Source organism: Salmo trutta, chromosome 12 (assembly GCF_901001165.1).
Source record: "Salmo trutta chromosome 12, fSalTru1.1, whole genome shotgun sequence".
In the NCBI taxonomy this organism is placed as follows: domain Eukaryota; kingdom Metazoa; phylum Chordata; class Actinopteri; order Salmoniformes; family Salmonidae; genus Salmo; species Salmo trutta.
Window position 1 is genome coordinate 55,160,731 of NC_042968.1, and position 24,768 is coordinate 55,185,498.

At 43.1% G+C, this 24,768-nt stretch overlaps 1 protein-coding gene across 4 annotated transcripts in view; it reads left to right on the forward strand.

Moving 5' to 3' along the window:
• tnpo1 (transportin 1) overlaps positions 1-24,768 on the forward strand; it is a 61,020-nt gene that overhangs the window by 30,890 nt on the left and 5,362 nt on the right. Inside the window, exons 5-23 of one of the 4 annotated variants that reach the window (XM_029768836.1) lie at positions 4,526-4,659; positions 5,699-5,780; positions 6,808-6,930; positions 7,319-7,437; positions 7,804-7,864; positions 8,328-8,505; positions 11,241-11,393; positions 11,612-11,837; positions 12,135-12,306; positions 13,243-13,329; positions 14,955-15,062; positions 15,555-15,713; positions 16,818-16,905; positions 17,014-17,112; positions 17,238-17,333; positions 20,986-21,061; positions 22,238-22,337; positions 22,518-22,592; positions 23,223-23,362. In XM_029768836.1, the coding sequence (XP_029624696.1) occupies positions 4,526-4,659; positions 5,699-5,780; positions 6,808-6,930; positions 7,319-7,437; positions 7,804-7,864; positions 8,328-8,505; positions 11,241-11,393; positions 11,612-11,837; positions 12,135-12,306; positions 13,243-13,329; positions 14,955-15,062; positions 15,555-15,713; positions 16,818-16,905; positions 17,014-17,112; positions 17,238-17,333; positions 20,986-21,061; positions 22,238-22,337; positions 22,518-22,592; positions 23,223-23,330 (2,244 nt within the window). In that variant the 3' untranslated portion in view covers positions 23,331-23,362. Of the gene's footprint in view, positions 1-4,525; positions 4,660-5,698; positions 5,781-6,807; positions 6,931-7,318; positions 7,438-7,803; positions 7,865-8,327; positions 8,506-11,240; positions 11,394-11,611; positions 11,838-12,134; positions 12,307-13,242; positions 13,330-14,954; positions 15,063-15,554; positions 15,714-15,874; positions 16,455-16,817; positions 16,906-17,013; positions 17,113-17,237; positions 17,334-20,985; positions 21,062-22,237; positions 22,338-22,517; positions 22,593-23,222; positions 23,363-24,768 lie in introns of those variants that run through there. The other 3 variants (XR_003880258.1, XM_029768838.1, XM_029768837.1) reach the window with 3 other exon arrangements.

Genomic DNA, 24,768 nt, shown 5'->3' on the forward strand with positions numbered 1-24,768 from the left:
CTGCATTCCCTGTTAGTAAACAATGCTTTCAAGAAATGTTTATTTTGCCAGAATTTTTTTTTTTTTGTCATTGTTTTTATTTTGTCTGTGAACTTGAGTCGTGTGGGGTCGCTGAGGGGAAGTGCTGCACAAGAGGTTTATTTTTCTGAGTTCAATCAGTAGCACACAATCTCAATTTTTCATTGTGTGACTTTGTGGTGTGTAAATGATTTTATAACTGCCGGGTCAAAAATGACCCTAAGACAATCTTTGTACCCTGGTGGTGTACAGCTTTCATGGGAATATGAACAAAGGCGATGTTTCACTTTTTCTAATGTTGGGGTCACTCTAGGAAAAGTCATCAAATTTCAATTTGAAAAAATATAATTTAGGGGGTTTTCTCTGCTGTTAAACATAGTGGCGGTCCTTTTTTTTTTACCCTTAAAACAACACAAGGGTTAAAATGATATTTTTTTTTTACCCTAACCACACTGCTAACCTTATGCCTAACCATAACCTTAAATTCATTTTTATTTTCATAAATGTTTACGATATAGCCCATCCAAATATGTTTTTTGACTGTGGTAACTAGTGGAAACCCTACGAGACGGCACACACCTTACTGCTTGCTGTCCCACACCCACTCAGCGCGATGGTAGTAATGCCGTTGTAGGTTCTCTGTGTGCCTCTCCTCCATGTTCTCAGTTTCCAGTACCTGCTTCATGTGCCACTTCTCATCAATGTGATTGCTCGTTGCAGTGATGTATGACAGCGTATTCATAGACGTCTAACATTTATGTGGCGCGCTTTCCATCCGTGGCAAATCATTTGAAAGATGCATATCTCCTACTAATGTTACAGCATTTATTTTTCCCTTCATGAGGATGATGATGATGATGATGATGATGATGATGATGGTCGGGGCCTGTTAGTGGTAGTTTTCTGATAACTGCACTGTGATTTTATGTTAACGATCCCAATGTCGTTTAAACATTCACACCCCTAGTTAGGGCAGCTTATTGTAGCAGTATGAAGAAACTGCTTCTTCAATAGAAATCTCAGATTACATTTCTAGACGACGTCATGGCGACGTTGGCTATTGTAAACGCCTTCACGCTGCTCGCTTAGTGAGTACCACTCCCTCTCATTTCGGCCCATACCTGGTTCTACGCTTCACAAACACACGTGGCCTCCCTCCTCAAGCGTCTTAGCCGATCGTGCCACCTCAAAAGCTCAATAATGAGGCGACGCAAGCAGGACATTTTTAAGGCTGAGGAGTCACAAATCCCCATGTGCTACACTAGCTAAGCTCATGTTCAGAAGCACGTCATCCGGTCTAAAGGTTTAGAAACTGGCCAAACTTATTTTTAGCAATCCCATGAGCGTTTGCAAGTTCAGACAGATCATATCAGACAGATCAGCAGTATCTCATTTGAGAAAATGCTGTCCCGTGTATCTAAAGTAAATATGTCTGCTCTAGAATGTCCTAGCCAATCAGAAATTATTTTTTTAACAATTAAACAATAAGGGCTGAGGTGTGGTAAATGGCAAATATACCACAGCTAAGGGCTGTTCTTATGGACAACGCAACGCGGAGTGCCTGGATACAGCCCTTAACCTTTGCCTCCACAGTCTCCATCCTAATTGGCTGCATCCACTTCCTTGTAAGCTACATCATTGCTGACCTTGGTTGGACCGGCTGTCTCGCATACAGACAGAAACCTTATCTTTTCTTTAACCACATCATCTCAGTCTCTAAGCTGACTAGTTGGAAGGAAAGGGAGCCCGCCCTGGAAATGGTTACCTAGGAAACGGCCCTCAGATGGCACCACGGCCGCCTTTGTCTTTGTTGCATTCCTCTCCGTGTGTGTAATGTGCGACTGGCGGCATATTGAATTTGTCTGCCACTGCCGTCAATCCCAGAATATATATTTCCCTGGGCAGAGATGTTCCAAGGCTGCATTATCATTATTTACAGACAGAACTGCAAATCATCAGCTGCATTCAAACATTACGCAGGCTTACATTGTCAATGTCCTCTTTAGATTTAGACAATTGAGCTTTTCAAGGGGCTTGTTCTTATGTGTGTGAGCATTGCCTTCAGAAAGTATTCATACCCCTTGACTTATTCCACATTTTGTTATAGCCTGAATTGAAAATGTATTTCAAAAAATATATAATTCTCAACATCGACACACATTACCCTACAATCACAGTGAAAGAGTGTTTTTAGAAATGTTAGCAAATGTATTGAAAATTAAATCCAGAAATATCTAATTTACATAAGTATTCACACCTCTGAGTCAATACTTTGTAGAAGCACCTTTGGCAGCGAATACAGCTTTGATTCTTTCAGGATAAGTCTTTTAAGAGCTTTGCACACCAGGTTTGTGCAATATGTGCATATAATTTTTTTTAAATCTTCAAACTCGGTCAAATTGGTTGTTGATCATTGCTAGACAACCATTTTCAGGTCTTGCCATGGATTTTCAAGTAGATTTAAGTCAAAACTGTAACTCGGCCACTCAGGAAGATTCCGTTTTTTCTTGGTAAGCAACTCCAGTGTAGATTTGGCCTTGGTGTTTTAGGTTATTGTCCTGCTGAAAGGTGAATTCATATCCCACTGTCTGGTGGAAAGCAGAAAAAATCCTCTAGGATTTTGCCTGTGTTTAGCTCCATTTTTTATTTATTTTTTTATCATGAAAAACTCCCCAGTCCTTAATGATTACAAGCATACCCATAACATGATGCAGTCACCACTATGTTTGAAAATATGGAGAGTGGTACTCAGTAATGTTTTGTATTGGATTTGCTCCAAACATAACCCTTGGTATTCAGGACAAAAAGTGAATTGCTTTGCCACATTTTTCTGCAGTATTACTTTAGTGCCTTGTTGCAAACAGGATGCATGTTTTGGAATATTTGTATTCTGTACAGGCTTCCTTTTTTCACTTGTCAATTAGGTTAGTATTGTGGATTAACTACAATGTTGTTGTTCCATCCTCAGTTTTCTCCTATCATGGCAATTAAACTCCCTAACTTTTTTTAAAGTCCCCAATGACATCATCACTGAGCGGTTTCCTTCCTCACAGGCAACTGAGTTAGGAAGGACACCTGTATCTTTTGTAGTGATTGGGTGTATTGATACATCATCCAAAGTGTAATTTAATAACTTCACCATGCTCAAAGGGATATTCAATATTTGCTTTTTTTTTTATACCCATCTACCAATAGGTGCCCTTCTTTGCGAGGCATTGGAAAACCTCCCTGGTCTTTGTGGTTAAATCTGTTTTGAAATTCACTGCATGACTGCGGGACCTTTAGAGATAATTGTATGTGTGGGGTACAGCGATAAGGTAGTCATTCAAAAAATGACACTATTATTGCATGCAGAGTCCATGCAGCTTATAATGTGATTAAGAAAATGTGTACTTCTGAAATTTAGGCTTACCATAACAGAGGTTGAATATTTACTCAAGACATTTCAGCTTTACATTTTTTATAAATTTGTAAACATTTTGAAAACCTCAATTCCGCTTTGACATTATGGGGTACTGTGTGTAGGCCAGTGTCAACTCTAAATGTAATCCATTTTAAATTCAGGCTGTAACGCAACAAAATGTGTGAAAAAGTCTAGGGGTGTGAATAGGCACTCTATATAATGGACAGCTGTGATGTTTGCTAGTTGTGGGCTCAAGGGCATTGAGTGACAGAGTTTGGGAAAAAATAATACATCTTAAGTGTGGAAAATAAGACACTCCTGTAGAGTAGTCAAGCTTAGTGCATAGACGCGTGCTCATATGGCTCTCATTGATACACCATGTATACAATAGAATGTGGACACCCCTTCAAATGATTTGAATTCGGCTATTTCAGACACACCCGTTGCTGACAGGTGTCAGCAAAGAACTGTTCGTCGGGAGCTTCTTGCGATGGGTTTCCATGGCTGTTATAGCAGCAAAGGGGGGGGCAACTCCATATTTATTCCCATGATTTTGGAATGAGATGTTCGGCAAGCAGGTGTCCACATACTTTTGGTAGTGTATATCTAACTGCTCTGCCAAGTGGACACCTGCTGGACTCCGTTTAGTGTGTGTGTGTGTGTGTGCTCACTGCTAGTGCGTGTCATACTATGTATCACGGAAGAGCTGTTGACTTTTATGGTGAACACTTTCTTTACTTTAGTCGTTATAGAGCGACTACAGTACACACTGACTGCCTCTCACGTGACTAGGCCTATACTGTAGCTGTTTTTATGTTTAACTGTCAAATTCATCAATACCTCCTGCTGTTCATGTCCTAATTGGCCAGCCGGGTCCGGGTTTATGTGTTTATCCTTGTGCTGATGTTAGATCTAGTACTTGTCCTTTTTTTATAGGTTGACTCAGGATTGATGGAGTATGACATGTTTACTGTCCATATGGTCTCTGCTCCATCTCCTGTCTTTTGAGGCGACTGTCTGACCCTGAAACATATTGGTTAACCCTTCATCTTGCTATTTTTCGATCTATCGCTCACTCTTTCTCTCTCCCCCCCTATCTTTTAGGGGGCGTTTGGAGCTCTTCAGAAAATCTGTGAGGACTCCGCAGAGGTCTTGGACAGTGACATGTTGGACCGTCCGCTCAATGTCATGATCCCAAAGTTCCTGCAGTTCTTCAAGCACAGCAGCCCCAAGATCAGGTACTGGCTATCTCTCCTGCTCCCCCTGCTCACTGCCTTGTCTCTCCCTCAGTCCTCACTCCTTGGCCAATGAGGTTCCTTAACAGCCCTTACCGCCTGGTCATGCAATCAAATTAAACCAAATATATTTTATAAAGCCTTTTTTTCTACAACAGCAGTTGTCACAATGTGTAGGGTGTGTGTGCACTAATATGAAAAGTATATAATAACATGTGAAAAACTACATGTCATGTCTCAAAATTGATATCCATCTTAACTCCTATATTGTTTTATGTCCTCTGGATTTTATGAAGAAAGATGACTAGTTCAACGGTGAGCCTATCAGTTAGCCTCAGTTCGTGTACAGCATCCAGCCTAGCTGACAATTTTTTTTGGCCTCCATTGATTTAGTTGCCCTAATTTTGGCCATCCTACAAGGGTAAACTCCAATAACCTTTGAACGGATTATGATAAAGACATGAGGTTTGGACCATTGGTTTTCTTTAGAGGAGTATCTACACAATTAACATATCTTACCCATTGGTCAAAAGATGCATTTTTGTTTGGACACACTACAAAGTGCCTTACAATAATCTGGCCTAGACCACAGACGGCAAGCTGAAGCACAGTGGTAAGCAAAAGTCCCTAGAAGGAATGACTGTACTCTAGTATGAGTGTACTGTGCCTTCCTCTCTCTCCCTGCTCACAGCCTTGCCTCTTTCCCCCACTCCTCACTTCCGGGGGAGCCAACACCTTGCCCCTCTAATCGGTCCCAAAACAACCCATAGCCAAGTATTTCTAAAAAAAATTGATATATTCACAGGCGCTTTGATCCAAAATGGCCCCTCAAATCCCTCTTTCCTCAGGCTTATAGATTAAACTTTCTCTCTGATTTGTATCCATCCTTTGGTGTTATCAAGGTCTGAGATCCCAGATAGGAGACTGGGGGAAAAGGGAGCTGGGGGGAGGAACAGAGACCGAGGCAGCGTTAATGAGGGGGATCATGTGAATTTGGGTTGTGTGAAGTTAAGGTTTTAAAGGGTATGTTGTTGTGTTGCAGGTCTCATGCCATCGCCTGCGTCAACCAGTTCATCATAAGTAGGACCCAGGCCCTCATGCTGCACATCGATGGCTTCATTGAGGCAAGTCTGACCCCGCAGTGACCTCTGACCTATACACTCTGACCTCCCATAACCCCCAGACAGCCCTGTAACTGTCTAATATCCCCACAAAGTCAGACACATGGTATGGTATGAGGCTTATTTGACCCCTAAGTTATGCAAACATGTCATATACCAAACACACAACTAGCACATATTCCCCTTGACACACACAACACCTCTGCTGACCATCACACATGGCCATTAGACGTCATTACACACCCACCCCAGCCATAAGTCCCAGAATGTGTCATCCAGGCAGGCAGGTATATGGCCTTAGCTCTCAGTGCAGTGTGTCAGTGGGTTATCTCTGTGCCTCTAGGCAGCACAACACTGTTCTAACCTAGCTTCAGTTCAGTACACAAACCCCAATTCCTCCGATTGGATCAGGGCTGGTAAGCCGTTGGAAGTAGATCAGGTTAACCACTGATGAGCTTAAATTCCAGCCAGCTGGGCCCTGGATGAGGACGGATGCACCCAGCACAGTGACATTGACAATAGATGACAGGCAGAAGAATATTGCAGGCGGATAAGGGATGAAGAGAAGGCTGCTGTTGATAGTCCCTCTGTCTTTAGCTGTAGGGGTGAGAGAGCGGGCACTCGGCGTAGAAGAGGCACAGGTCACATGGAATCTGATTTGCATCCTCTAAATTGGTTTATTTCTGTAGGGTGTTTTGATAGAGCTATTTTTACTGGAGTTCTTTATGTGATAACAGGCAGAGAGACGGCTAGAGGCTCAGTAGTCGTAAGTGGTACAGGTCAGACCTCAGGACGCACATGAAGACATTATTGTCTGAACTCAAGGAACCTTTCCTTGGCTCTATCTCAATTGCCCTAAAATGTGTCATCTCGTCTCCTTCCCTTTGTCTTCTAGATTGGAAATGCGATTTTAATAGTAGTGGGATTATTATTAGTTTTTACAAATAATGTAAAGTGAGGAATGATAGCCCCTTTGAGACTAGTATGGCTACATAGGTGTATGATGTTTGACCCCCTTCCCTCCCTGTAGAACCTGTTTGCCCTGGCGACTGATGAAGAACCGGAGGTGAGGAAGAACGTGTGCAGAGCTCTGGTCATGCTGCTGGAGGTCCGCATGGACCGTCTCCTACCACACATGCACAACATCATAGAGGTGAGACTAGGGCTGGGCGGCGTGGGGCTGGGCGGCGTGGGGCTGGGTGGGGTAGGACTGTGGGACAACCATGGGGTTAGAGGAGAGAGATGTAGGGGGAGGGAAGGCGGTTGAGATGGAGGTAGATGGCGTGGGGAGGCATATAGAGAGAAAAGAAGGGAAGAAAACAAACCAAGACAATTGAATAGATTCAGCTCAAGTCAAATGAGCTCAAGATGCCACCTAGTGGCCAAAAGCTATGTTTTCCAGCCAACTTGATCCATAATCAGTTGGGTGATTGTGGCTGCCCAGCTTGTGGCCTTGTAATGGATCCTGAATGTTGATGGAGGAAGTGCACTACAAGTATAATGCAAAATGACTAATTTTCCCATGGTCCTCTCCTCCTCAGTACATGCTGCAGAGGACTCAGGACCAGGATGAGAATGTGGCTCTGGAGGCCTGTGAGTTCTGGCTGACCCTGGCTGAACAGCCTGTATGTAAGGACGTTCTGTGTAACCACCTCTCCAAGTGAGTAACCCTATATATATATCACACACACACACACAACAGCTCACAGATGATGCTACAATAATGTTATAAATGGCATATGGGAAAGCAAAGACGGTCATAGCAGCACAAATGCTTTGTGACACATGCACAGTACAACACCAGCCTCCATATCAAAGCTTTAGCTATAACATTTGCTCCAATCCCACACTAAGTCGTTCTAGACCTCACCCCTGGGTGTACTGTCCTCATCCTGTCACCTCGGCCATTGCTCAAGAGACATAGCTGTTAGAGCTCATCTGTTACACATTGTTGACAATGCTGACGTATTAATGTGGCCTGTCCTTGCCCCCTCTCCCCTACCCTCCACCCCCTGTCTGTTTTCAGGCTGACTCCGGTGCTCGTCAACGGGATGAAGTATTCGGAGATCGACATCATTCTGCTCAAGGTAAGTCTGCTCCGAGTGTGAGCCAGGAAATGGATCTATGGGCTGCTGGACTGGAGACTGTGATTTAAGATATACTAGACACATCACACCTTAACCCTGGGGGAGGGAGAGGGTGGAGGGTATTGCAAGGCATATCAATCTTGTTGCTGTGCATGGCTGTGTCTCAACCTTGGGTATGTGTTGGTCCTGAGGTTTGAGTATCACCCGTCACTGGCCTGTCACTGTGGTTACAATTATATACATTTTTAAAGATGCATAAATATATATGGGTCTCTGTCTGCTTGTAAGATTATAGTCTGATAGGTGAAATGACAGCTACCCAGTTACAGCCTAAAGGCAGCTCAATGTCTTAAAGTAGTATAAATAATTATAATTGTGTGTGTGTGAGAGACTGTACACTTGCGAGTGTCTAACTTTGTGTTTTTGTGAGACTTGTGTGTTTAACTGTGTGAGTGTGTGTCAGGGTGACGTGGAGGAAGATGATGAGGCCATCCCTGACAACGAGCAGGACATCAGGCCCAGGTTCCACCGCTCCCGTACGGTTGCCCAGCAACACGAGGGTGACCGGGACGGCATTGAGGAAGACGATGATGAAGACGATGACCTGGAAGATGATGACACCATCTCTGACTGGAACCTCCGTGAGTGGACCTCTTATCTGTTTTTCAAATCAACTGGTTTAGACCTTACAGTGAAATGCTTACTTATGAGCCCCTAACCAACAATGCAGTTAAAAAAAAATATGGATAAGAAATAAAAGTAACAAGTAATTAAAGAGCAGCAGTAAAATAACAATAGCTGGACTATATACAGTGGGGTACCGGTACAGAGTCAATGTGCAGGGGCACCGGTTAGTTGAGGTAATATGTACATGAAGGTAGTTATTAAAGTGACTATCCATAGATGATAACAACCGAGAGTAGCAGTGGTGTAAAGGAGGGGGAGGGGGGGCAATGCAAATCGTCTGGCTAGCCATTTGATTAGGTGTTCAGGAGTCTTATGGCTTGGGGGTTGAAGCTGTTTAGAAGCCTCTTGGACCTAGACTTGGCGCTCCGATACCGCTTGCCGTGCGGTAGCAATCTATGACTAGGGTGGCTGGAGTCTTTGACAATTTTTAGGGCCTTCCTCTGACACCGCCTGGTATAGAGTGATGTACTGGGCCGTTCGCACTACCCTCTGTAGTGCCTTGAGGTCGGAGGCCGAGCAGTTGCCATACCAGGCAGTGATGCAACCAATCAGGATGCTCTCTGGTGCAGCTGTAGAACCTTTTGAGGACCCAGGCCAAATCTTTTCAGTCTCCTGAGGGGGAATAGGTTTTGTCGTGCCCTCTTCACGACTGTCTTGGTGTGCTTGGACCATGTTAGTTTGTTGTTGATGTGGACACCAAGGAACATGAAGTTCTCAACTTGCTCCAATGCAGCCCCATCGATGAGAATGGGGATGTGCTCGGTCCTCTTTTTCCTGTAGTCCACAATCATCTCCTTTTGTCTTGATCACGTTGAGGGAGAAGTTGTTGCCCTGGCACCACACGGCCAGGTCTCTGACCTCCTCCCTATAGGCTGTCTCGTCGTTGTTGTGTCATCAGGAAACTTGTTGATGGTGTTGGAGTCCTGCCTGGCCGTGCAGTCATGAGTGAACAGGGAGTACAGGAGGGGCCCCTGTGTTGAGGATCAGCGTGGTGGATGTGTTGTTACCTACCCTTACCACTTGGGGGCGGCTCGTCAGGAAGTCCAGGATCCAGTTTCAGAGGGAGGTGTTTAGTCCCAGGGTTCTTAGCTTAGTGATGAGCTTTGTGGGCACTATTGTGTTGAATGCTGAGCTGTAGTCAATGAATAGCATTCCCACGTAGGTGTTCCTTTTGTCCAGCTGGGAAAGGGCAGTGTGGAGTGCAATAGAGATTGCATCATCTGTGGATCTGTTGGGGCGGTATGCACATTGGAGTGGGTCTAGGGTTTCTGGGATAATGGTGTTGATGTGAGCCATGACCAGCCTTTCAAAACACTTCATTGCTACAGACGTGAGTGCTATGGGTCGGTAGTCATTTAGGCAGGTTACCTTCGCGTCCTTGGGCACAGGGACTATGGTGGTCTGCTAAGAACATGTTAGTGTTACAGACTAGGACAGGGAAAGGTTGATAATGTCAGTGAAGACACTTGCCAGTTGGTCGGCGCATGCTCGCAGTACGCGTCCTGGTAATCCGTCTGGCCCTGCGGCCTTGTGAATGTTGACCTGTTTAAAGGTCTTACTCACATAGGCTGCGGAGAGCATGATCACACAGTCTTCCGGAATAGCTGGTGCTCTCATGCATGTTTCAGTGTTAATTGCCTCGACGCGAGCCTAGAAGTAATTTAGCTCGTCTGGTAGGCTCGTGTCACTGGGCAGATCTCGGCTGTGCTTCCCTTTGTAGTCTGTAATGGTTTGCAAGCCCTTCCACATCCGACGAGCATTAGAGCTGGTGTAATACGATTCGATCTTAGTCCTGTATTGACACTTTGCCTGTTTGATGGTTCGTTGGAGGGCATAGCGGGATTTCTTATAAGCTTCCGGGTTTAAGTCCCGCTCCTTGAAAGCGGCAGCTCTAGCCTTTAGCTCAGTGCGGATGTTGCCTGTAGTCCATGGCTTCTGGTTGGGGTATGTATGTATGGTCACTGTGGGGATGACGTCATCGATGCACTTATTGATGAAGCCAGTGACTGATGTGGTGTACTCCTCAATGCTATCGGAGGAATCCCGGAACATATTCCAGTCTGTGCTAGCAAAACAGTCCTGTAGCTTTGCATCTGTTTCATCTGACCACTTTTTTATTGATCTAGTCACTGGTGCTTCCTGCTTTTAATGTTTGCTTGTAAGCAGGAATCAGGAGGATAGAATTATGGTCAGAATTGCCAAATGGACGGTGAGAGAGCTTTGTATGCATCTCTGTGTGTGGAGTAAAAGTGGTCCAGAGTTTTATTTTTTTATAATTTTTTTTCTCCTCTGGTTGCACATTTAACATGCTGATAGACATTTGGTAAAACGGATTTAAGTTTCCCTGCGTTTAAGTACCCGGCTACTAGGAACGCCGCCTCTGGGTGAGCGTTTTCTTGTTTGCTAATGGCGGAATACAGCTCATTCAATGCCATCTTAGTGCCAGCCTCTGACTGTTGTGGTATGTAAACATATACTCAGTTTTCTTTCCCCATTCACAATTGCTCTAGCTCTCCCTCCTCTCCAATCTGGTCCACTGTTTTTGTCTTTCTCTTGCCGTCTCTCTTCCAGCCTTACCCCACATATGTTTAATATGCCATCGATATTGTTGACCTTTTTTTGTGGGCAAGGGTGCTTGTCTGTGTACCCCTCTCTATACTTACATGTTCTTCTCTCTCTCTGTTTTCAGGTAAGTGTTCAGCAGCGGCGTTAGATGTGTTGGCTAACGTGTTCAGAGACGACCTGCTCCTCCCTATCCTGCCTCTCCTCAAAGAGCTCCTCTTCCACCCAGAGTGGGTCATCAAGGAGTCTGGAATACTTGTTCTGGGGGCCATCGCTGAGGGTAAGGCCCTGTTATAGTACCCTAACCCCTGAGGTCAGGGGGCGACTACTGGAAACCCGAGGGGAGAGAAAGGGAAGGAAGTGTTATGCCGAAAGAGATGGGAGAATGACAATCACCTGGGAGTGCTAGAATATCTTCTATATGTAAACTTTGAAACCAGCAGACATCATTGGCATACATGTTAATTATAGTAATAACACCCAGCTTCGTCCTCCCAGGTTGTATGCAGGGTATGATTACCTACCTGCCAGAGCTCATCCCCCACCTGGTGCAGTGTCTGAGTGATAAGAAGGCCCTGGTGCGCTCCATCACCTGCTGGACCCTGAGTCGCTATGCCCACTGGGTGGTCAGCCAGCCACCTGACACCTACCTGAAGCCCCTGATGACTGAGCTGCTCAAACGCATCCTGGACTCCAACAAGAGGGTGCAGGAGGCCGCCTGCAGGTGAGGGAGGTTGACTGTGGTTCAGTTGCGGTCAGTGTGTGGTTTGCTGTGGTTACTTTTGTCCAGATGTCCTTTTTTTTTTTTTAATTGTAAATGATCGATAGATCACCAGTAATAAGTGGCTTTTGGTTTTCCCACTCAAGCTGGTGATGACTGTCCTTGGGAGTGGAAGTAAACATGATGATCATTGTGATGTTTGGTTGACCCAATGAAACGTTTTTGAACAGCATGATTGCGAAGTGACGTTCAAAACTTCCCTTTATTTTTCTCTCTCTCCTCTCTTCTCTCCCCTCTCAGTGCCTTTGCCACTCTAGAAGAGGAGGCGTGTACAGAGTTGGTTCCCTACCTGGCCTATATTCTGGACACTCTGGTGTTTGCCTTCAGCAAGTACCAACACAAGAACCTGCTCATACTGTACGACGCTATAGGGACGCTCGCTGACTCTGTGGGACACCACCTCAACAAGCCGGTACACACGGACGCCCACACAGATACTAGGGATGTGATAAATGGAACATTTTGCTTAATGTTTAAGCTCGAGAGATCATTTCTTTTTTGCATGGGCTGTTTCTCAATCGATCGCATCCGCCAATGTCGGCCTTCCGCATCTGCGGTGGAAGGGTCTGAGCTACAGCGGTGTTTGTCAGACCATGAGACATCTCAAAACTAAATTACTGTACCTTCATACTTCCATTCATTTGTATGGGTTACCTTCAGACGAGTCCTGTGACACTTGTGGGGGTTGTAGAGAAAAACGGAGAACACCGTGTTCGTGAGAGTCCCCTTTCCACAGAGGCCAAACCTTTTGGACACTACAGACGTTTTTGTGAGAAGACCGATTTTTAGGATGATTCATGGTCTGACGAACACTGCTGTAGCTCGGGCCACCTTCCACTGCAGATGTGGAAGACCGACGTAGGCGCATGCGGTGGATTGAGACAGAGCCCGTGCAAAAAATATCTCCAGCTTAAACTGAAGGATTTAGATTGATGCACTGGTGCGTCAGACTCTTAAGAATTAAAACAATAACACAATTCCACATTGGCCCGTTTGTTTGTAAGGGTACACTACAGCTTTTTAAATGCCGACGCGGAACCTTCTCTGGAGACCAAATCATCTTGAGGATATTCTACATGCAACAGACCGAAGAACTAAAACACTTGCATCATTAACGAAGTGAAAGAGCCGGCGAGGAAGATGCACTCTGACCCCAAAATTTGTGGAGGGGGGCGACTATTTTTTTTTTCGCCCACCCCTCTTTAGACACACACATACATTCCGCCAATGTCTCCCACACACACCACAATGACTTGAGCAATACAGAATCTGCACTTGCATTTGATTTCCCCTTTCAGGTGCCTGTCGGATTGTGATTGCTAATGTGTGTACTACTGTATTTGTTTAGGAGTACATTCAGATGCTGATGCCTCCACTGATAGCAAAATGGAACCAGTTGAAAGATGAAGACAAGGATCTGTTCCCTTTACTAGAGGTGAGCCTCACCATTAGGGTTGCAAAGCTACAGGTAGTTTACCAAAGTTACCGGAATCTTAAGTAATTGAGGTAATTAACTGAATCTGTCGATCTATTGTAAATCTGGAAATGTATTCTTGATTGACTTTTAAAAAATGTATTCATATATTCTTAATTTTTTTATTTATTTGTGTCCATATTGTCCATGAGTTTCTATTAGATAGATAGACCATATGGTTCAAGAGGAAAGCATCTAATCAACAATGGCATTATTTTCAATTAACTCTGCAACTCTTCCAACTATTGACTTTTTTCACAACTGCCACCAGTTTGACACAAAAACATTGACAAAAAAATACATATGTGACCGACCAGCAGGATTCGGCCTTATGTAGCAAAATTTAAAATGCAGTTTTTTACATTGGATAAAAGTAGAGACTCAGAGCTAGAAAAAGGTTTATCATATACTACAGTTGAGAAACAATGGGAAAGTAATTCTGCTTTTAAAGTTGATAAACTTGTAACCCCACTTTTGAGAGAATGGCCCTTAAATGTTTTGGTACACCTACTGGAGAGCCCTTCTTTGTCTACACCCATTCAGCATCGTTCACACCCCCTCTTAAGCCTTAGCCCCACCCATCTCCTTGAAGGATTCACATGAGGCCATGTGCTAAACAGAGTGAGTACGGTAGTGTACTAAACAACCAAAGATTTCAAGACTAAAGGCTGGTTTATACTACGTCTATCGACATGTCTGTAGACTGTTGTCGCTGTGACATCATGAACATTCAATTGTCGTCCGACATCAAACTTGTCGTTATGAAAAAGTATAAACACAAAAAGAACAGGCTGCATGACATCAGTGTTTTGGTTAGTTTCTAGCTTGTTAGACAGTTCAAATAATAACCATATCATATAGCTGACAACATATTAAATTTTGTTAATTTGTATTTTAATATTACAGGAAAATAAACTGACAAGATCACTTTTTACAAGTTAATGGTGAGCTAATGACAGAAAATAGCTTGCGGTTGTGAGTGTGAGGAAATAAAAGCAGGGCATTCTACCGGAGAATTCTAGAACTTGGACACTGCCTCGTTGGCGTAACGTTATATCCTAATATGGTGCAGGTCATGTTCTTCACATTACCGTCGCTGGTAAACACGCACTATGTCAAATAAAATTCAAGTTTATTTGTCACATGCACAGGATACAGAAGATGTAAATGGTACAGTGAAATGGTTACTTGCATAGTGGAGTATTTTGTACACTTTAACTAGAAATGAAAATGACTTTCTGACAATTTAGAAATGTATAATATCTGAATGTAGCTAGCTAGACTGTCTTAGCCGTATACATAGATGAACGCTTGTCCCTCTGATAAACTTTGAAAGTTTCCAGTATATACCCTCCTTTTGCAACCCTACTCACTGTCCTCTAATCAGACCAATCCACTAGCCTCAAGGGGAGTTTCTCACTCTTTACCGACAACAAATGCTTACCCTGTAAAACAATAAATTACTTCCTGTAACTGAGGTTATAAAGTATAATATTCTTTCTTATGTCCTCTCTCTTGTCACATCCCCTTTCTCTCCATCCCCCCCGCATCTGTCCTTTCTCGCTCTCATCATCCCTCTCTCTCAGTGCCTGTCGTCAGTAGCCACGGCTCTCCAGAGTGGTTTCCTGCCCTACTGTGAGCCTGTGTACCAGCGCTGTGTTAACCTGGTGCAGAAGACCCTCGCTCAGACTATGGTGAGACACGCGGGCACGCACGCATACAGTGGACATAGTGTTTTCGGAAAATATTCAGGCCCCTTGACTTTTTCCACATTTTGTTACGTTACAGCCTTATTCTAAAATGGATAAGATTCATTTTTTAAGGCCTACACCCTACCATGTGTTTGTTTAGTGAATGATGTAAATGTTTGGCCAGGATTCTGGCTCCCCTAATCAGTCTGTTGCATGAGTAACTTTGTTTCTGTAGCGCAATGCTTGTTTTCTTGCCTGTAAACAATATATTGTTTGTGCCAACTGGCTGCGTGAGTTGGCACTGAACACACCAGGGAGAGGCAATTGGCACAGATTGTGCGTGAGAACGTTCAGAAGACTATCTGCTTGCAGTAGGGTGTCATGCTTGGGGAATGTGCCATCTAATTGTTTACAATCCCTCCTTTCCCAATTCTAATCCACACTCTCACTTCCTCTACCACTTGTCTACCCCCACCCCCCCTCCCCCCCATCCAGCTCCACCAGTCCCAGCCAGACCAGTACGAGGCCCCTGATAAGGACTTTATGATTGTGGCCCTGGACCTGCTCAGTGGATTGGCTGAAGGGTTGGGCGGCAACATCGAGCAGCTGGTCGCACGTAGCAACATCCTCACGCTCATGTACCAGTGCATGCAGGTAACCTGTGTCCTCACCTAGAGCTGTGACGATAAACTGAAATTTACCGCCATTGCCTTCCTCTTACCGGCGCATTTAGTTTACATCGGTCATTTTCAGTGATTTTGTTTTGCTACACAAAGTTGCTGTAGATTGTTCTAAAACCATTATTTGGTCAACAGGAATAGCCTATGGATTATGTTGATTCCTGCTATGAAGGTACTGTATCTGCCTGACCCCGTTTCGCTGTCGGCTGCTGTGTGAGCGAGCCATTCTCAATCTCTCCCCGCTCTGCACAAGGAGGGACAGACGCATTCTGAGAAGCACAAGCTCAAAATGCTATTGCGGGAAAAATACAGTTTTCAAAGCAACTACTGTTGTTACGTAGAGGAGAGTCACGACTTTCTGTGATTTTTATCATGTATTTCTCACCTCAATATTGAGTTGATGGTACCACTACATCCGGAGGAGGCTGTAGTTAGTATGATTTTGATGCTCCCGCAGAGCGCAGCGCACCGTTTGCAGTGAATAGTAGCCTAGGCCTAGCACTGGGAAGTTTGTGTAGGGCATCAGGCTACATTTACAGAATGATGAATCAATTAGCCGACATGGCTATCTAGCAACATTATCATATTTAGAGTTTAGAGTTAGCAATCTCTCTAAGTGTTTTGAGTTCCCACTTCCTCAGGTGGTGAATAATATAGCCTATAGTGTAGGCCAATATGGACGAAGATGTCCGAAAATTCTCTGAAGCACCAAAAATAAATCGGAAAAGTCTGGATCCAACATTAAAAGGTTGCACATCAAAATATCAATCGTGCATTTCCTGGATATGTTAGATGAAATGGCTTATTTTTTAAATTATAGGCTACCGTCACAGTTGTCTGTCTTGGCACTGCTGCTAATGTAAAGTTACTATACATTAAATATTATTATTATTTTTTTATTTGTTGTTATCGACAAATTCCTCTCTTTCTCTCTCCCCCTCTTTTCCTCGCTTTCTTCCTCTTTATCGTTTCCTCTCCCAACTCTTTTCCTCTCTCCCTCGCTTTCTTTCTCTCTTCCTTTCTCTTCCCCTTCATCTCCCCCTCTCTCGCTCTTTCTTTTTTCTTTTCTCCCACTCAGGACAAAATGCCCGAGGTGCGTCAGAGCTCCTTTGCTCTGCTGGGTGACCTGACGAAGGCTTGTTTCCTGCACGTAAAGCCGTGCATTGGTAAGTACTATTTTCTCTTAATCCACATTGGCAGTAACACACCGCTTAGTAGTCCAAATGTCAGGTTATCAATTACCGATGGTATAAGCCTCTTTCTCTCCTGTGCAGCTGATTTCATGCCAATATTGGGCACTAATCTGAACCCAGAATTGATATCGGTGTGCAACAATGCAACATGGGCAATCGGAGAGATATCTATACAAATGGGTGAGTGTCCACAAAATGTCACAAAACAGTCACACACACACCAGCTTACATGCATTATAATGAACACACGCACTTGCACTCACACACACAGCCTCCCTCATGGACCTTTTCCCGCCTCTCCCCAGGTGCTGAGATGCAACCATACGTGGGCATGGTGCTGCACCAGCTGGTTGAGATCATCAACAGGCCCAACACCCCAAAGACCCTGCTGGAGAACACAGGTACCACAAGGTGGCACTTTGCTGAGCCCGCCAGCCACAGCGCAGGGAGGTGTCGCACAGTCCATCAGGCCTGCTCTGAGCTTGTCCCAATCGTCCCTCCCTTCTCCAAAAGTGTGCACTTGTTCACTTCCCTTCATGGATTTGACAGGAAATGACCGGTATATGAAAACTCCCCCTTGCCCGTGCCAAGACTAATCCAAAGCGTTTACATTTTTGGGGAGTAGTGAACGAGTGCACACTTCAGGATGAAGGAGAGATTATTGGGACGCACGCTCTGACTGGAGAGAGGCCATTCATCTCTTATCTGAAAGCCTCCTCAAGCCCTATGCCTTACAGGTTTCGCCGGTTTCGCACAAATATTCCAACTATTCCTACCAACCGATCTATGGCTTAGAGGCTCTGTTTATGGGCTGTTGGATCCCAGCTGAACTAAATGAAATGTTGCTCAGGTGGAAAGAGGGAGTGAACCAGGTTTCCACCCATTTATTTATTTTTTTACCCCTTTTTTTTCTCCCCAATTTCATTATTACGATCTAGTCTCATCGCTGCAACTCACCAACGGGCTTGGGAGAGGCGAAGGGTTGAGTCATGCGTCCTCCAAAAACATGATCCGCCAAACTGCGCTTCTTAACTGACAACCGAAGTCAGCCTTTAGGCGCCCGGCCTGCGTGAAGGAGTTGCTAGAGCGCGATGAGACATTTAAAAAAATATTTTTTTATAGGCCGCTCACTCAGGAGGCCTCCTGAAATCCTTATATGCGAGTAAAGTACATGTCGGATAAAAAATGTCATGACAGGCCTGATGGGAATGGCACATTTTGTCTAAACTTTCCAAATGTTGACAAAAGAAAATACGCTAGACAAGATGATCTTTTTGTCGGTAAAATTAGTTGTGTGACAAAATGGCGTCGGAAACTAGACTGGTGACCCATACTAAGTTCTTCCGCTGCTTTTTCATTCACTACATACTTTAGTCTGCAATCATTGAAGTAATTTGTGGTGACGATGGGCATTGTACAAAAGTCATCATCGATTGTATCATCTCCAACCAATCAGATTATCAAAGCCAATGACGGATTTTCAAACTGCCGCTTTACCCACGTGTGTTCTGGCTCTGGCCCAACCCATCAGTTTCTGGACCAATCAGATGGCCCTGAATTTGTTCGCATTCGGTGACGCGTCAGGGAGGTACTCAGATCCAGACTCATTTCAGAGAAGAAACTAATGTCCATGGGCGTGGTGTACCGTTTGGCCGAGGCAAGGCTTCTGGGTAGCCAGGCACGGTTGACACCCCTTTATGCACAAATATTGATATAATAACCATCATATCGAAGTAAACTTGGAGTAACGCAAATATGTTACGTAGTCCTCCCACTACGACTCGGGAAAGCATGCAGTTTATTAGGCTACAGATGAAATAAATGACGGTTAAAGTCACAGGGTGGTGAAAGAGCACAGTGATGAGCTTGATGCTCCTTTCCAATAAATATTGAGGGTCTTATTGTGGTGACATGAGGATCGATGCTTGATGGCTGTTTGACAAGGGGGAAAATGTATGCTCTTAGCATGTAGGTATCCTACCTGCACTGTATCTGCAAGCTGTTGGTTAGAGTACACAAATGCGAAGACCAGAGTGGGCACATTCGCAATATAACGGAACATTTGTTGTGATAAAACCATCAGTAGAGTTGAAAATGCGATGGAAACCAATTTAACTTGTATTTCTTTATTCGTTACATGGGAATTTAACCGCAAACGTTATTTTATATGCACCACGTCATCACGCTCAGCCATTTATCTGCAACAAGTCAATTTGATGGAAACACATCGCTGGTGTGAAAATGCGCATATTGTTTTTATGCAGATTTTATAATATTAGCATGAAAATCTGTCTCCAATTGGATGGAAACCTAGCTATAGACTAAGAATCTTGGAAAGTTTTTAAAAACCGAGCGAACCCTGTAAGTGTACAGTCTTGGCGTGATTAACTGAAATGAATTGAATCTATTGTACCTGTGGTTGTCAGCTTTTTCTAGCTGTATTTCCATTGAAGTGAAGTTGAAGTGTTGAGCAGCATCAGTAGCTGACAGTGAGGCCTTAACTGAGACATGAGTGTCTCCCAACCTCACTTATAGTTAAACGCTTAGAGTTCATACGGTTACTTGAATGTTTACTGAACACTCGGATAATAGTAATGAATAATAATAACTAGTCTTCTTTGCTGATTGAGGAAAGAGCTAATCCCACCCTAAACATTTTTGTGGTGTTAAAATGTTATAGCACCTACACTTAGCAAACAAACCTTCGGTTACACTCTGCTCTTATTTAGAAGCTCTATTCGAATTGTAAACTGCTTGGGAAAGCCAAAATGGCCGCCTGACATAAACTAGAACTACTGAGCCAAAATGAGGGTGAAGTGTAACCTGCTTAACTAACCCTACCAGGAAAACTAGGGAATTTGTAGATGTTGTTCTGTTTGTCAGTTTATTTGTTTTTAGTTAGTTTTTATGTGAATGCATATCTGCCAATAGATGTTGAATGTTGTTTAGTGAAAGGATGGCAAATGTTTGATGCAGGATACGTGATGGATTGATGGAGCCATAGCACTATGCTGTTGAGCTCAGACCACTGCCATTCTATTTTAGTATGATAAATTGAAACATAAACCTCTGTTTCCATTTTGTTTCCATTTGGTTTCCCAATCTCAATTTTTCCCCTAACCAATCAAAACTTTCAGAAATATATTAATGTTGATTATCTTATACCTCACCAATTTGATCATTCAGAGCACTTTTAAAACACATTTAATGTCACATCAACACTAAAATTGAGGTGGACTGGGTTTGAGGCCATATATAGCTATAATTCCTCCCCTCCACCCTCATTTGAAACTAATCAGCCTATCCTGCACTGAACTCGATTTCTAATGAGCCTATCATCTGCTTTCTGCATGTCTCATTGGACTGTTCATAAATGCCTGTTTCTTAATGAGAATGTTGCATAGTTTTGTGTCTCTTAAACTTAGGTCCTCTCTGCCTCTGCCTCTTCATAAGAACCTGCTGTGCTGGATACTAGTCTCCTTCCATGTAGTTGGCTTGGAGTAATGTCATGTCTTTACAACCAAAAGAAAAAGTTTCTGTTTCTTAAGGAAAGATTAACCTTTTTGTGAGTTTAAGGGAGAACCCTATGAAAGCTCAATTCCCAGCTACCAACTTTGAGAGGAATAATAACCGTGTAAACATTCCATGCTGGCAGTTAACTAATGACTTCACATTTATACTTTTTTTTAACAAAGATCATTAACATTTTGGAGAGAGGAGTTTGTTGCAAGAGAACAGAGGCCATTTCGCCATTCATATTTCTGACGTCATATTTCTGACGTCCGAGCAGGCATTTGCCATTTGATTGATATTGTGTCGTCAAAGTGTTCTCCCTTAAATACATTTCTTGTTTTTACTATCTTAAATTCCTCCCCAGTAGTGAGTGGGGCAGTAATAATCAACACTAGTGAATTCTTCTGTTTATTGTCATGCACAGATTCTGTTGATTTATGTTTCTGAGTTGTTTTTGTTTTTGTTGTTGTTTTTTTTCTCCTCATTGCTCATGTCTTCGTTGGCGTTTGGTGGTGTATAACCGTGATTGCGTTACCTTAGCAATAACAATTGGTCGTCTTGGTTACGTTTGTCCTCAAGAGGTGGCACCGATGCTACAGCAGTTTATAAGACCCTGGTGTGTATTATTCAATCTTTTATTTTATTCATTTTCTCTGGGTCTGTCGCTCCCTGTCCTGGCATTCTCGCTTTTCCCTGTCACTGTCTCTCTCTCTCTCTCTCTCTTCATCCCTCTTTCTTTCTAAAATAAGTATTTTCTGTTTCTCCTGAATCAGTCTGTAAGCATTGCCAACCATGTGACTAATCTTGTCCTCTTTTAGGTCCCCTCAGTCTGTGATTTTATTTTTGCCTCAGTAGCACTTTCATGTATTTGATACATTATTGGTTTATTTATTTTACTTTTTGTTGTTGTCGTTGTTAATTGTCGGTAACTACTAATTAGTGCATGGGATTCAGATTGTCACATGCCTGCTGGTTCAGAACGAGAAAGGGAAAACAAACGGCTTCCCAAAAGTTCCAGACGCATTCCAAAACAATTCCCAAAAGCATTCCCAGATCCAGATCATTCCCAAATCCCACCCCTCTCGTCCAATAGTCCTCCAGCTGCACGTGCTTATCCCAGAATGCCTCAAAACTTCCTTTAAGAAAAAAGTTACAGTAAAGGCTTCCCTGAATGCCATATCGGCCAAAGTTAAGTTATTTTAAGTGATCAAGCAGTTTTAGTGATTCACGTGTAAGTGAATAGAGTTAAGTGCCTTCACACAGTCTCAGAATGACAGGTTTGTTTGATCTGCATGCACAATTCTGATACTGTTTTAGATAACCTGAGAGAAATAATTTTCTCCCCACAAGAATGTGTTGTACCGAACTAAGTCGTCTTTGTAAAAGTACTTCCGGTAGTATCAAATCTTCGAAAGATCTAAAAGGTCGTAGATTGAATTCGCATGTATAGAGTAAAAATGGCAAGTTGACATTTATACTATAGGTTCTATTTATAAAAATGTTTACAGTAACATATAATCAACAAAACCCTTTGAGGCAATATGTAGTATTTTTATATTTTAGAATGTATTTTACTTATACATGACATTTCATAGTGGAATTTATGTTTTTGATTTGTGTTAGAATGTATTAGTGAAAAGTAATAGTAATATGGCATACCTGTACAAGTAAGTTATTGAATGCAGTCAATGGTAACTTCAGAGTGCTATAAGGGTATTGAATTGTAATTCTATGCAGTACTTAAAGGCAGCCCTTCTGGCCTGGTGTAAAACGTGGTTGTTCCTGTTGGCAGGTGTACCTCTTTACGTAACATAAGAGACAATGAGGAGAAAGACTCAGCATTCAGAGGCATCTGCACTATGATCAGTGTCAACCCAGGAGGAGTTGTGCAGGTGAGGCCCCTTGGCAACGCTGCCCTCTTGAGGATAACGTATGAACTGCACTTTTCATGGCCCAATCAATTGAGGAAGATGAAGAATAAAGGAACTGCTTTACTGGTTAGATGGCACTATTCATGAAGGATGTTAGTTGTAAAACTTGTCTCAAGCCAGACTTTTTCTCATTTCCTCCAGGATTTTATATTTTTCTGTGATGCAGTGGCCTCATGGGTAAATCCAAAGGATGATCTGCGTGACATGTTTGGCAAGGTAAGAACTGATCGTGACTGTGGCCTTTTTCATTTGGGCAAAATTCCGTCCACACTTCCGTGACCTGGAAACTTGTAAGTGGTTGAGGAGAGTGTCAATTTCTTAGTAGGTGAACGGGTGATAGCCTTGATAGCCAGTCCTTTTTATGGAAGAGTTTTGACATCTGCCACACCCCCTTTGAAGCAGTTGTTTTCTCGAAGGAGAAAAGCATGCAAACGTTTAAAAATGATATCCTACTTATACGTGAATCTATAAAATGTCTTGCACAACTAGCTACGTTAGTTTTATGACTTTACACATTTTATTTTGGGATTCCACCCCTGTAAACGTAATTTGCCTGATGACGCGCGAGTGGAGTTATTTCGTACAAGCGCATTTTCGTCCACGTTCCTTCACATTGCCACCTCTCCTCGATTACCTTTTGACCTTTTTCAAAAGGAGGCGAGCGTGGAAGGTGGAGAGAGGACACAGGAGTTGAGCAACTCCAATTGAGGAAAGGCCTATGGGCCAAGACTGAGTACCTGTGTGTGAGAAAGGAGAAGTTGAGATTATCCTGATCCACAATGTGTGTGTATGCATGTGCGTGCATGGCTTTGTGCGTACATTGTAATTATGTGTTGATGTTTTCAGATCTTCCATGGGTTTAAGAACCAGGTGGGCGAGGAGAACTGGGGGCGTTTCTCAGGCCAGTTCCCTCTGCCTCTGAAGGAACGACTGGCCGCCTTCTACGGGGTGTAACGCTTTCCATAGGAACAGGCCTGTTCAAGGGGGTAAGTCGCACATTCATGTTTAAAAATGGTTGTTAATCTAATTAGAGCTGAGTTATCGGATCTAAGGCATTTTCGTGTCTCAGTTTGTCATCCACCTTATTTGAGCAAAACGATAAGCAAGCAAAACGAAGTTGATATACAGTGCCTTCAGAAAGTATTCACAGCCTTTGACTTTTTCCACATTATGATGTGTTACAGCCTGAATTTAAAATAGATTAAATTGTGATTTTTTTTTTGTCACTGGCCTACACACAATACCCCATAATGTCAAAAGTGGAATTATGTTTTTACATTTTTACAAATTAATTTAAAATTAAATTTCTTGAGTCAGTAAGTATTCAACCCCTTTGTTATGGCAAGCTTAAATTCTTGGTTAAAAATGTGCTTAACAAGTCACAAGTTGCATGGACTCACTCTGTGAAATAATAGTTTTTAAACATGATTTTTGAATGACTAGCTCATCTCTGTACCCCACACACAATTATCTGTAAGGTCCTTCAGGCGAGCAGATTCAACCACAAAGAACAGGGAAGCCTGTACAGAATAACAATACACAGATATATATATACACTCACACACACACACACACACACACACACACACACACACACACACACACACAGTTCAAGTTGGAAGTTTACATGCACTTAGGTTGGAGTCATTCAAACTTGTTTTTCAACCACGCCACAAGTTTCTTGCTTACAAACTATAGTTTTGGCAAGTCGGTTAGGACATCTACTTTGTGAATGACACAAGTAATTTTTCCAACCGTTGTTTACAGACAGATTATTTCACTTATAATTCACTGTATCACAATTCCAGTGGGTCAGAAGTTTACATACACTAAGTTGACTGTGCCTTTAAACAGCTTGGAAAATTCCAGAAAATTATGTCATGGCTTTAGAAGCTTCTGATAGGCTAATTGACATCATTTTAGTCAATTGGAGGTGTACCTGTGGATGTATTTCAAGGCCTACCTTCAAACTCAGTGCCTCTTTGCTTGACATCATGGGAAAATCTAAAGAAATCAGCCAAGACCTCAGAAAACAAATTGTAGACCTCCACAAGTCTAGTTGATCCTTGGGAGCAATTTCCAAATGCCTGAAGTTACCACATTCATCTGTACAAACAATAGTACAGAAGTATAAACACCAGGGGACCACGCAGCCGTCATACCACTCAGGAAGGAGATGCGTTCTGTCTCCTAGAGATGAATGGACTTTGGTGCGAAAAGTGCAAATCAATCCCAGAACAACAGCAAAGGACCTTGTGGAAATGCTGGAGGAAACGGGTACAAAAGTATCTATATCCACAGTAAAACGAGGCCTATATCGACATAACCTGAATGGCCGCTCAGCAAGGAAGAAGCCACTGCTCCAAAACCGCCATAAAAAAGCCAGACTACG